Genomic DNA, 13,203 nt, shown 5'->3' on the forward strand with positions numbered 1-13,203 from the left:
TGAGCTGCGCCGACCTGTCTGTAATGCTGCAGATTAGCGATATGTAGTCGGAATAAACGCATTTGAATCCATAAATTGAATTATTTATTTATCTTATTTATTTGAATTTTTCATGAACAGCAAGAGAACAAAAAAGTAAAATTAATTGCGATTCTCCCTCCGCCTTCCATGATGCAGTTTGCCCTTTGAAATATTTTACACAATTACAATGGCCGTGCGGCAAAATGACAAAAAAAAAAAACGAAACAAATTCTCTTATATACAATACATTATCGTTATTCGTTATTTCTGATTTGCGTTTACAACCGAAAGACGTGCGAATGAGTAGGTAAATTAATTTATACATTAATGTTTAATTTTCTGCACACTTTTTTCAGCACACAATCTGAGTTTTATTTTAATTGGATATTTATTAACAAAAGTGATTTCAAAAATGTTCAGGCTTCATTTCGTTAAGTGTGTATATCAAGTTATACTGAATTATTTTATATTATTTGGTTTCGTTTTTGTTTTTTTGTTTATTCAAATGTAGCCTGAGTACGCATTCCTTTTTTTTCTGTCCCACTCTCAGTGGAAATTACCTTTTCATTTTGCTGTTTATGGTCACGGGAGGACATCGGCCCGTGGATAGCATTAAGTTTATATTTGTAGTCGCTCAGCCAAATGAAACTTACTATGTGCTGCGATTTTGTTTAGTTAGCTGGACGCTGGAAGTACAGGCCGACAGACATTTAAACTCCCATGTGCATATGCATGTACAATATACATACAAACATATGCATGCATGTACGTATTTTGTAGGAGTCTGGTCTGGCTTTATGACATGATTTATAGTGCTGTCTGTCCTCTGTTTTGAATGTTTAAAATTGTATTTACAGCATATTTATGCTAGACTTAATTATAATGATTTTTACAGCATCTGCATATTCTTTCCCACTGATAAAATCTCATGTTATTCCAATAATTCCATCTTTTTTTGTGTGTGATTCATACATGTTTATGTATATGTATACGACTATTTTTATTGTGTTTCATATGCATTCATATTTTTTGTGTGTATTCCCATAACCCATTATCCACTTGGCAACGCCTCGGACAAATAGTGTGCGGATAAATATAGTACTCGAAAAGTGTTCAATGTGCTCTACCAACGCTGGTGTTTGTCATTCGATTGCCAAGCAACGAACGGAAAAAATTACATCTACATATCTATATATATATATATATATACATACATTCGATATAAATTCGATCGCTTTGCTGGCGAGTGACATTATTCTGGATAGTATCGGTATTCGGTATCGGTAACAGGCAGGTCGAACTTTTTTTGTGTGTGGCAGTTTTCCTGATTTAATATATTTACCTACTGTTTTACTGTTTTAACGTGGTTGCGATTCGTGTGTGTTCAGCTAATCAACTTGAAAACATTCATTTACAAGTACCCCGTGACATTTAGCGATGAGGAACACGTATGTATGTGTATTTATATTTATTCATCAGCTGTGTTTACACGATGAGATTACACTCAAAAGTATTGGCAGCCTCAGTTCAATTGGTTTGAAAACCATATTACATACGGAAAATAAATCACTTCTTATCGTAAACAAATGGATGAATTTAATTCACATGAAATGAAGTTTCTTTCATCGGGAATTGCTTCAACCTGTGAATATTTTTGGCACACTCTAAAAATTGTAAACTTCAACACGACTTCAACCGTATTTACACACCCGAAAGCTTTGCCTATTGACTAGTTTGCGGTCTTACCTTTGTGTGTTACCCTAACTAACTAACTAAGTGACTAGCTGACTGACTAACTAACTAACGCGATGATATAGTTGACAAAGACGCCACACTAGGCGCCTCCCACTCCCACTCCCAGTCCCTGAGCAATCCGGAGCCCGTTCATGATGGTTGTCGAAAACAGAGTGCCAGAACAAGTGTCACCAGGCAGCCGGAAATTAGCGATGTCGTGCCCCAGACGCAGCTCCTTTGTGCGGCGCCAGAATCTGCAAGTCGGGCGAAAAAAAGGAGGAAAAGACAAATAAGCCAGAGGAAATGTCACGGCGGTTAGTTAATTGCATTGAAACGAAACCGAGGCAAACGAAACGAAATGCTAAATTGCACAACCAAAACCAAAAACCGAATCGGAAAAGGAGCAAGAAGTAGGGGGGACTCTGGGCTTGGGTCTGGTACTTACTTGTGCCCGCATGTATCAGCATTTGATTGTTCAAATTATCGAACTGCGAGAGTGAGGCGCTGAGCGACGTTTCCCGCCTCAGTTCCGGATAATTCTCAATTTCCGCGACGCACTTGAGCTCGAGGATTTTCCCAGCCTGGTAGAAGCGCTGTCCCTGCAGATAAAAGTGCACCTGCAGCCGCTGGCGACGTAGCACATAGTCGTGGGCCGGGATGCTGGTGTCAATGGTGGGCTGCAGCTCGCCCAGCAGAGGCTGCAATCGAATGGAAATCCAGGTAGAATGTCTAGGGGACAGGGAACCGTGGACTAGGCACTAACCTGTTCGCCGTTAATGTACCAGGTGAGCCGGGTGGGTAGGCTGGAGTAGTCCGAGGAGCATGTGGCACTCAGGAACTCCTCCATGCGGTACATAGAGTTGAAGCTCTCGATTAGTGGGTCGCTCTGGGGCAGGGCTGTGTTAATGGAAGGCAGAAATTAGCGGGGGGACAAATTGAAAAGTGCTATGCGGCCTGTGCCCACCTGCCACCGTCATGTTGTCGGCCTTGTCCGCCAGCTTGAAGTGCGGTGCATCGCCGCTGACCTCGCACTTGTACAAGCCCGTGGATCGGGCACCCTGCAGGCTCAGGTCCAATCGGCAGCTGGACTCGTTGCACAGATACTTTCCATCGAGCACTTGCAGGCCGGGCACGCCGAATGTCATATAAATTGGACTCGCCAGCGGAGAGTACCTGATCGCGGGGAAGAGCCAATCAAAACGATTTTCTTGCATGCAGATTTCGCCATCAATATTACCTGAAGAACTCCTCGTGATCTTTGTACCATTTGACCGAGTTCAGGGTGTGTCCTCGCATGTCATAGCTGCAGGAGAGCGTTACATTGTCCCGAAAGTCCACTATTTCTGGCACACTTATGTCCGTAACGAACAGCGCCGAAACGCTTGAATAATCTGCAGTAAAGAAATGGGAAAAGAGCTGAGTTATAGCTATTGTTTTTAGTTCTATAATAAAATATAACAATAGATGGAAATTTAACAAAACTGCGATACGGTAAGATAATGCTGAAATTGTTTGTCAAATGTAGAATGTGCTCTTGATATCTGGTAACTGAAACATAAATACTCCAGGCAACAGTTTGTTGCTGTTAAGCTTTCTGAGAGAAACTTTATGGAATAGGTTCTCGATTGCTTTTTCAATTACTTCCGCCAACCCGCATGTACACAGAGTGGATGTGGATAAACAGCCAACTTATGCAGCTTCCGGCCTTCAATCACTTTGTGGTCATTTCCTCTCTGCGAGTCAAAGTGAGCAGCGCCCTGTCGTCAGCTGCGGCTACCTATCTGTGCTGTCATTTTTTCTTAGCCAACTTTAGTTAGCTTTAATTACTGTTATTGAACTCCATTCATTTTTTTGCTATAATTTTTTCGATTATATAGCAATGGCTATTTACAAAAAGGACTACAACGAAAAGAGATAACAAAGGTGAATTCATTTCAAAAGAAATACTAACCAAAAACACAAGTTACACCCCAATTTTAACGAATATTTTGTTACTGAAACAAAATAATTAAAGCAGTGCCCGATTTCTGGCATGCCGATCTTTTTCCTGTAATCGATTGTGGGGTGTGCCGCAGGTGCATGGAACCGTTAAATGCAACATGCACAGGCACAAAACAAGAGCTCCGGCATCCTCTGGGCATCGGCATCGGACACAGGAACCCGGCCACAGGCCAATGACAAAATGTTGGTGTCTAAAACATAGGGATATGCACAGGCACACAGAAATTTTGCTGGTTCGGCTGGTGGGGTCTGGGGGGGCCTTTTGGGATGCGTAATTTTTAATTCACGTAGGTGACTGACCTGTGCTACAGGGCGGGATAAGAGATGGGAGATGGGTACGTGGTGGCCAAATTTTTGCAGGGGGCTTGCCATGCTCTGGCACATGAGACATCGAATAAATTTGAAATTTCATGAAATGAATATGCAAAACAGTTAGCTGGTCAGGTAGCTGGGTAGCTGCAGCCAGTAGAGCAGAAAGAGATGGCCGGAGAGATGAAGAAAGAGGGTGAGAGGAAATGGACTAAGCGCAACAAAATGCAATGGATATGGGATACAGAGGAGCGGCCATATGTAACTGGCATATGTACGATAGTTGTGGCAGGACCAGGACCAGAGACCCCTTTCGGAGGGCAGTGCTGGCCAGCGATAAGCCTGGCTACAAACTGAATAAACTTCCAGTGGGTGGACGGTGTCCGAGAACTGATAAGAAATGCGAACAAACCAACTGTCAAACGACTCGACTTTTGTGTTTCAAAATATGAATTCACCATGAGGCAAGGGATGCGTTTGCTGCAGGATGACGGACACGGACCTAGGACCCAAGATAAAGTAAATGTCATGATAAATACGCAAGAGCTTGAAATGTATCTTCCATCTGAACGGCAAATGATATTTTCGAAGAAGAACTTTTTCTAGGAACTGGGTAGAGTTAAGTTTCGAGTGAATATAAAACGAGAAAATGTCGTAATAATTGTAACTTCAAACACACAATTAACGAACTATTTCTTGTGCTTAATGTAACTAAATACTTTAGTCCCTTTTGATAAATTTATTTATTTTTATGGTTATTTATTTTCATGGGTATTCAGTTAAATCAATTGGAAGTGTATGGTTAAGGAATAAAACTGCAGCCATTTACAACTTTAAGCTAAGTGGCATACAAGCAAACACAAACAAACACATTTATGTTGTGTATGGATTTAAATATTTGGCTAAAATTGATTCCAATGCCGAAATACTTTGGCTAGCATGCGGGAAATTGATGGAATTCATTAGCAAGTTTTTGCTTGCGTAAGCAGTCGTAAGCCCCAGTCCGAAACTGCTTTTAAATCAACCAAAACTAATGAGAACTTTAAGCCCTAGTCTGCCATTTGTTTGGGCAAGGCAACCAATCCCCCTTGTCGGTTTTGGCCTGGTATGTTTGTGTGCTAAGCCCTTTCCCAGCTTGGCTTACCACACACTGGGGGATGGCAGACGTACAGAGATGCAGATACAAACATAGATACATTTACACCTCAGCACATGAAAACTTTGCTGATAATTAACCTACACATTTCATTCGTGTCTGGCAAACGCATTTACTCCATAGACCAGAACCGACCGAGCCATTCCACTACCCTCCCCACTATCCCCATGCCATGCAGGAGAAAATTTACATGTGAATTTTCGGGATTGGTATGTATATGGGGAAAGGGGCAGCGCCGACCAAGTTTGGTGATAAATTCATTTAGAGACGCCGGGATGAGACATTTTTGCACACATTTCTGCAATGGTATTTTTTCATAGATTACTGTGGCTCCTGCGTACTGGTACCTTTTTACATAGGAGTAGAACTAGCCAGCGAGTTTGTCTTTTGTGGCTAGCTCATGAGCATAAATATTCATTTCATTAAAAGTCATAAGCTCCAACACAGCAACCCATACAAGCTTTTGAAAGAAATATACAGTGGAATAGGAAATAATAAGAGTGTTAACGGTGGGGAGCAGAACGCAGCTGTATCTGAAAATAATTGGGTTCTGATTGGCAGTCGGAGGGGAAACAGATCCAAGGGGCCAACTAATTTCCAATGCAAAATAAACATTGGGGCTACGGCTACATTGTAAATTGGAACGGCACAATGGACAATATTTAATTCCATTAGGCAGGCTAAATTGTTGCCCAAAGGAGCAAGCACATGGCAAACACTCGTAATATTGTCGGTGAGGAGCGTGAGGAGTCCTTAGAAATTGAAAAGTTGCAGAACACTCCTTCTCGCCCACTCTCTGTCTTTCGCTCTGCTACCCCCTTTCCCTTTGTGTGGGAATCCTTTGTGCGAATGTCCTGGATTGCGGGAATCCCCCGAATGAATGTGCCGAAAGGTGTGTAAGGAAAATGTGTCAGCCACAGACGGAGAGGAGATGCAGTCTGGCAGGTGAACTGAAACTTTTCATATACCCGATCAGTGGGTGGCGAAAAGTTTCAAAAAATGAGTGTCAGTTCATTAGCCAGCCAAAAATCTTTTACTGCTAACTAAAAGACACATGAAATTAATTGGGAAAGCTTTCAAGCCACAAACACTAAATTTATTTAGATTATTTTGAGATGTTTTCATGTATTTAAAATACCTACATGTATGTACTGAAACCAGGAACCATATAAGGTCTCCCCCAAAATCAATGCCAAAAGTAAAGTTTAAATAAAATTGGGGGGAACAATCAAACAAAGTGAAAATCTGCTGTGGCCATTGCCTTTTTCCTTTTTCCAATTTACGGGTACCAAGTGCATTTCAGTGAACTTTCCCATCGCACACACGGTGATGGGAGTACAATTTCTAGTTCTAGTTCGCGCTGTGCAAAGGAGAGAAGCGAAGGGCGCCAGCTCATTTAATGCGCTGCAAATTAATTGCCCCACTGCCATTGGCAATTCAAGAGACGGAGAAGCAGAGGGAGGATGCCTTTGGCAGTCTGCCTAATTGCGAACATTTCAAAAATACAATTTAAGTTTAAACTGCACTCAAGATGTGCAGCAGAAGCAGCAGCAGCAGTAGCAGCAGCAGCAGAATACGCGGAGGCAAAAGTTGCGGCAGCAGAAATTACCAAATGCCAAAAGGGATGAAGGCTGCCGAACCCACGAACCAGCCAAGTGGCAAGTGAAAAGTGCAACTGCAGCAGCAGCAGCAACAGCGGCACCACAACCACCAGGAGCCGTGGAAATTATAGCGAAAGTCATTAAAACAGCCCAGAGTCCCAGAGCCCAGGGCTGTAGTGACGGAAATCTGGCCAGAAGCGAAAACTTTGCCAATATTGATTTGCGGTTGCGGTTCGACCCAACAGCAATAACAATTATAATAATAATAATAATGCAATTGAAAGCGGGAAGCATTTGATGCGAGCAGGCAATGGAGGCGAAAGCAGCGTCGATTTGCCCGGCCCGCATTACACACACGCACCGTAATCCCCGAAACCGCTTCATTATCCAAGCAAACAGCAGCAACAGCAGCACAGCACGACATGAGATGGCACGAGTGGAGGAAAAAAAAACACCAGAGAGCAGAGAGCAGACATGTGACAGCAATTTCGAATCAAAAGAAAAAAAAGAGACAAAAAAACTTACCAATTAAAAGCGCGATGAACAGAAACAGCAGCGAGCCGTTATCCATTTTTCGTCCGTCCAGCCGGATCCGTTTGAATGTCTGAATAAAATTAATTGCTTCGTCCAGTTATTGTTGCCCTTGGCTTTGGCAGTGTCGTTGATTTATGCAGTTTTTCTTTCTGGCTGATAACAAAGTTGTATGTAGCTGAGGATCCTTTTGTAGCAATTGGAAACAAAAAAAAATCGTAGCTAGAATCGAACTGTGCCAAGTGGAGGTCAATGGGTGGCGCTATTAATTGATGCCAGTGTCAAAGGATATACGAGAGTATACAAAAAGGAATGGAACCAAATTGAAATCGAAATCGAAATGAAGATGGGGCGAAGAAAGTGGAGGATGAAATATAAATAAGTAAACTGAGCGACAAACTCATGCAGAAAAGTTCAAAGGATACGCTCTGCCAGTGCCGTTATAAATAAATAACAAACATTAGAGAGAAGAAGAAGAGGAGGAAGCCGTTCGAGCTCAAGGAGCAGCATCCAGGGCCAGGACTCGAGCTGGAGACAGGAAGTACGTACTCGCATGAAAGGGAAAGGAACGGAAAGGAATGCAATGAAATGGAGGCAATGCTCGCACAGAAGGGCAGACACAAAACAAACACACAGACAACACAGACAACGCACAGGGACGCACGGAAAACATGGTCCAGCGGCAGACGAGTGGGCGTGGCAGACTCCCAGGCATCCGATCCAAAGTCTGTATATATATGCATGTACGGATGTCTGTACGTATGTATGTTTTTGTCAACTTAAATAATTTAAATGCCAAATTCAAACGAATCCATGTGTTTAATATTTGAATAAGCCATCCTGCCATCCTGCCAGCAGCCACCTTTTCCACTTATCCTCCCTTTGGTGCTTGTTCTCAGTACCTTTTTTGCTTAGTCTTTTGCTGTATTTTCCTTCATGTCAATTTGGTTTTGTCAGAGTTAACATTAAACTGAAATTGAAGCACTCGACGGAAGCGGAAGTTGCCAGTTCAGTTTTTCCGTCAGTTAAAGATACTTTTTCCGCTTGCCAAGCTCTGGCTCAGAAAAACGTGCGAATCCAGATTCTGGTTATCGGAGTGACTGGAATTTTAACTACGGCAAGCACTAATTGACATTTCGCGAGGTATGAGGATTGTTCTTTTGCCCGGTTTATTTTGAGTTCATTTGGTTTTCTCTCACAGAGTGGCAACGAGTCCTCAGCGATTTCATGTCTTAATAATAATTGTTTTTTTTTTATTGACCACAAAACGGGCGACAACGCAGCACTGTCCAGGGTATCTCCGCGCGGCTTCAGGCTTCCGAACTGACTGAAGCTGTGAGCACGCGATGTGCGGCCCACAGTCCTCGGAAGCATCGTCGTCGTTGGCACTGCTGCTGCTGCTGCTGATGCTGCTGCGGCTGAAGACTTCGTGGCCTCGGGTCGTCCTCTCGACGCTCGTTTACACGACCGCTGGGAATCCCGTTACAGGACGCCTTTCTCGCAAGAGCACCAGCAAAGAGAGTCGAAGAGAGGATGCTGCGCCACAGCAGCAGCTGCCGTTTTGTAGCTCTGTCGCTTTTGGAGACTCAACTCAACTCTTAACTAACAGCGCTCTCAATTGACTAACAGCGTTCCTGTTACGCTTAACAGTAGCTGCTTCGGTTATAGTTAACAGCCGCCATCAGGTATCCTGCTATATGAGTGGAGCTCCCCTACCCAGACCCCACCCCTAGCCTAGCTCTCACTTCTGCTAACCATTAACATATTCATATGGGCTGGCCAATAGCTGGAGAACTTTTCCCACTTGCCTTTGAGCGGCGTGCATGGCACCTTTCGGGCTGTTGTCTGCGTGCAAGTTTTATAGTTAACGGATATCCCTGGTAGTTAAATGCAGACAACAACCAGGGCAGACTGTCCGGCTGTCCGGACTGCAGCTGCATGTAAAAATATTACGTGCAGAGCTGGTAGATAGAAGACAGCAGCAGTAGAGTGTGCGGGTGGAGCAGGACGGACGACGACGACGGCAGCACAAAGTCATCTTATCATTTCATGAATAATGCAGGGATTTGTTAGGGACACATGACTGGAATTTTACGCAAAAGTTGTGATGATGTTGCCGCTGCTGCTGCTGCTCATTCTGCTCCTTCTCCAGCTTCTCCTCCATTCGCCAGTTACCAACCGCCAACACTTTGAGGTTGTTGTTGTTGTTGTTGCATGCTACAGTATAACTGCACTTTGCTGCTACTGCCACTGCTGCTGCTGCTGCGGCTCCTGGGTGCGGCAATCAACAGAAAATTGCAGATTTTAAATTCAAAGCATTTTCGTTGCTGTCCCTTTTAAGCTCACTTCGTTGCTTGTTGTCTCATCTCTCCGTAACGCTATTTTCCCTCTTCTCTACTGAATGGACCCTCACCCACCGCCTCCCCCTTCCAACCAACAGCAACCACCCTGTTTAGAATGCAACTTAATTTCAACGAATAATTTTTGATGCTCAAATATGAATATTAAAACAAAGACAACGTGCACCCGAGCATATGCTACCTACGCTTTCTTTTGCCGGCTAAACATTAGTTAGTCTACTCTGCTGTAAATACCATTTCCAGCGCTTTTCACACCACATCATGCACATGCCAAGGCATGGCATTGTATGCAGCTACCTGCTGCCAGGAGTCGCCTCTATCTGCCTGCAATTTATTTTATGTGATGTTCCCTCGTCTCCGTTCTCAAGTCACGTGACAACTCCAACTTTATGCAACGCAAAAAGGAAAAAAAAAGATGCAAAACTTGCCAAAAAATGCTGTGGAAACACGAAAAAAAAAATGGCAACTTCTTTCAGGCTGCACTAACACACACGTAGATATTCCTGTGTGTGCGGTGTGTGTGTGTGTGTGTGTGTGAGTGGGTAGAAAACTTTCCCTACATATAAATCAGGAATTTGAAAAATTCATAACTTTAAGTTTGCTTTATGACTTTTGTTTATAAAGTGTTACCACACGGCGTTTGCCGTGTTTGCATGCCCTGCATATAGCGTGAACCAAATTCAGGCGCACCCAAACTCGTCGCGCATTCCCTGCCACGGTCGTCAATAATTGATTAGCCTGTTCATCGTATATGCTGTGATCGAATTCGAATACAAAATAAATAGAAACATTCACTCGTCGGGTTCGCTTTTCGAAAATAAAGTTGCTGACTTATCTGCAAGAACGTACATATATTTTCAGTAATTTATTGATTGCCCGGATCGAAAGACCAACCAATTCTAAATTTTAAAATATTAAACCCCGCCTCCATTTGGCGGCGTAAAATTGACTGAAAACTGGGTCTGGAACAGTCAAAAAAGCTTAATCTGTTTTAAATTATACTTTATGCTAAAAAGATCATACAAACTCTGAATTCCTCCGAAAAACTTTTACCGAAAATAACTTTTATAATGACATATGATACGTTCATAAACTGGTTTTATTTGTCTGGTAATGTAAAGTTACAAAATGCAAAAAAAGCAATTAAGCACAAAGTGGTCTACAATTTTGTATAATACGAGTATACCTAATAAAATAATTAAATGATATTTTATGAAAGCGCCACAGTTGTACCTAATCTTAAGTTTTATTTGCAAACAACAACAATGAATACTGTATCAACAATTTAAAATAAAAAACGCTTGACCACTTATACTTATCTATGGAGATAACCATGTGAATAGATACAAGTTTCTCTCGTAGTTTCTTGGCAAGAGATTGGGAAATTTATTAATATGTATTGGACGCTTTTGTTAAATATAATGATCTATTTATAGGTTATACCATAGGGAACGGCTTCTTGTAAGATATTTAGCGGACGAGTGTTACCAAAGCAGCCGTGGCCGAGCGGTTAAGGCGTCTGACTAGAAATCAGATTCCCTCTGGGAGCGTAGGTTCGAATCCTACCGGCTGCGGTACGATATCCAATTTTTTTTTAAGATTCTTTCTATTTGTTTCAATTTTTTGACGGAGAGTGATGCAAAGACACTTCAAAGAGTGGGAAGAATTTCGCGATCACCTACCTCCCTTATGTTACTTGATTTATTATTGAGATATTACCCCATTATTGGGGTAACTCATTTATTTTACGGAAATTAAATCCGATCAACTGGACTGAAATGCGGCATTAAGGCTCGCTGCTAGCTGCAGTTAAATAAATGTTTGCAATCCAATCAGCTTCTGTTTGTTGACATTTGACTCAATTGAACTGGAGCCGAGTATAATGTTGTTTACGGGCAATTTAATTGCAGACTTTTTATTCAATTATTACGAGTACAACCCCTGTAGAGTGCTTCATGGTTCTTGAATGAAGATTTCAGCACACGATGAGAGACTAAGGATACCCGTTCCCACTGATTTATCGATCAAAATTATTCCTGAACCTGTGAATCAACCTGTGAGTTGGAGATGGGGTGAGATTTTCATGATTTGCACTTGTCAAACTATTACGGCCATTAATTTTTCCGACATTGAACATTGAAAGTGCAAATATGCAGAATCGATTGCATTTTCACAGTTTAATGCCTTCTTGATTGGAAAGAATTTAACGCTCAAATGTTGTTGCCAACAAAAGTACACTATCTGTTGCAAGTTTGGAATCCGTGTTGGGCCTACGAAATATTTCTAAATTTCTACACCGCATTTTTGTTTGAGGTCAGTTTTGCGGTCTGTACAAACCACTTGTGGTCTAGGGAAATATGTAAGAAATTTCCAACATTTTATTGAACAAATGTGTAAATATTTATATATGTATGTACGTATGTATATTCGAAGTTTATCCTTCCCCAGCCGATTCTTTAAATAAAATTGATGGCTTTTCTTGTGTCGCTGCAGTTTTGCCCGTTACTGGAGCTCAGCACATTGACATACTTTCCGTCCTGCAATCAAGGAGCCGTCATATTTGGCCACAATTTCTTGGCTCATCCTTGAAGGCCCGACCCACTGAAGAACTGCTGATGGCGATGTATCTATATATAGTTACCTTAATGAAAAACTAAATTGTCAATCAGCCATGAATTGAATCAAATGAAGTGTAAAATTACAATTTCATCCAATTTGCAATTAACTCAATGAGAAGATGGAAAAAAGAGAATGTTTTTTCCAATTTCAAATTATTCCAATGGAACGCACATGCAGCTGGACGACGACGAAAAGGGCTTCCCTCTGTGTCTGTATGTGTGTGTGTGTGTGTGTGTGCACTCGTAGTATAGGTGTGCCGAGTGGCACTTTCACTCTGTGCCACACAACAACTGCAGATTGGAATACAGATACTAGTACAACAGCATCAGGGACAACACTTTGCGGTGGCTGAAATCGCTGACATCATTCCGATGTGAGGGGGGGCGTGGCAAGTTTGTCGCGTTTCTTGCAGGGTGTTACCTTGCTGCCGCGCTGCTGCTGCTGCTGCTGTTGGTGCCACTGGAAAAGTGCAAGTTTAATTGCATTGAGTGTAACTAGTTAATGGCTGAAATTGCAAATTGAAATGGTGACAAAGTAATTGAGGTCAGAAACTCCCCGAATGCCAACAGCAGTGCAGAGCAGAGCAGAGAAGAACAGAGTCGCACCGAGCGCTAATTACAAAACAGACAGGACACTGCAGCTGCCAATGGGGTCACTTGGCAGTTTTTCGTGCGTTTCGCTCTGCCAGCAATAACTGAAAATATGCAGCGGCAATTGCCGCCAACCAACACCAACCCCAACAACAGGAAAACAGCAGCAGCAAAAAGTTGTGCGAATTGTCAAAGTTCGCCGGTCGGGGGGCTGTCTGTCTCGCTTCGACTCCGAAAACATTTACAAATTGATTTTTTGTTGCCGCTGTCATGTTGAAAAT

At 42.5% G+C, this 13,203-nt stretch overlaps 1 protein-coding gene and 1 non-coding gene across 3 annotated transcripts; one reads left to right on the forward strand and one right to left on the reverse strand.

Moving 5' to 3' along the window:
• Positions 1 to 69: 69 nt before the first annotated feature.
• On the reverse strand, positions 70 to 9,035 carry LOC111066884. 2 transcript variants are annotated; one of them, XM_022355822.2, is made up of 7 exons: positions 8,256 to 9,035; positions 7,348 to 7,509; positions 2,993 to 3,146; positions 2,720 to 2,928; positions 2,519 to 2,652; positions 2,201 to 2,453; positions 70 to 2,009 (listed from the first exon to the last, which is right to left on the reverse strand). In XM_022355822.2, exons 2-7 carry the CDS (start codon positions 7,391 to 7,393, stop codon positions 1,906 to 1,908), a joined length of 900 nt encoding a protein of 299 aa, XP_022211514.2. In that variant the 5' UTR covers positions 7,394 to 7,509; positions 8,256 to 9,035; the 3' UTR covers positions 70 to 1,905. The 2 variants fall into 2 exon arrangements, with proteins under 2 accessions (XP_022211514.2, XP_022211513.2); XM_022355821.2 differs by having other exon boundaries at positions 7,348 to 7,540.
• A 2,170-nt stretch (positions 9,036 to 11,205) lies between these two features.
• Trnas-aga lies at positions 11,206 to 11,287 on the forward strand. Its single transcript has one exon. It is a non-coding gene; the product is annotated as a tRNA-Ser (tRNA).
• The last annotated feature ends 1,916 nt before the right edge of the window (positions 11,288 to 13,203 follow it).

The sequence above is a fragment of the Drosophila obscura genome, unplaced genomic scaffold, assembly GCF_018151105.1.
Source record: "Drosophila obscura isolate BZ-5 IFL unplaced genomic scaffold, ASM1815110v1 contig_150, whole genome shotgun sequence".
Lineage (NCBI taxonomy): Eukaryota > Metazoa > Arthropoda > Insecta > Diptera > Drosophilidae > Drosophila > Drosophila obscura.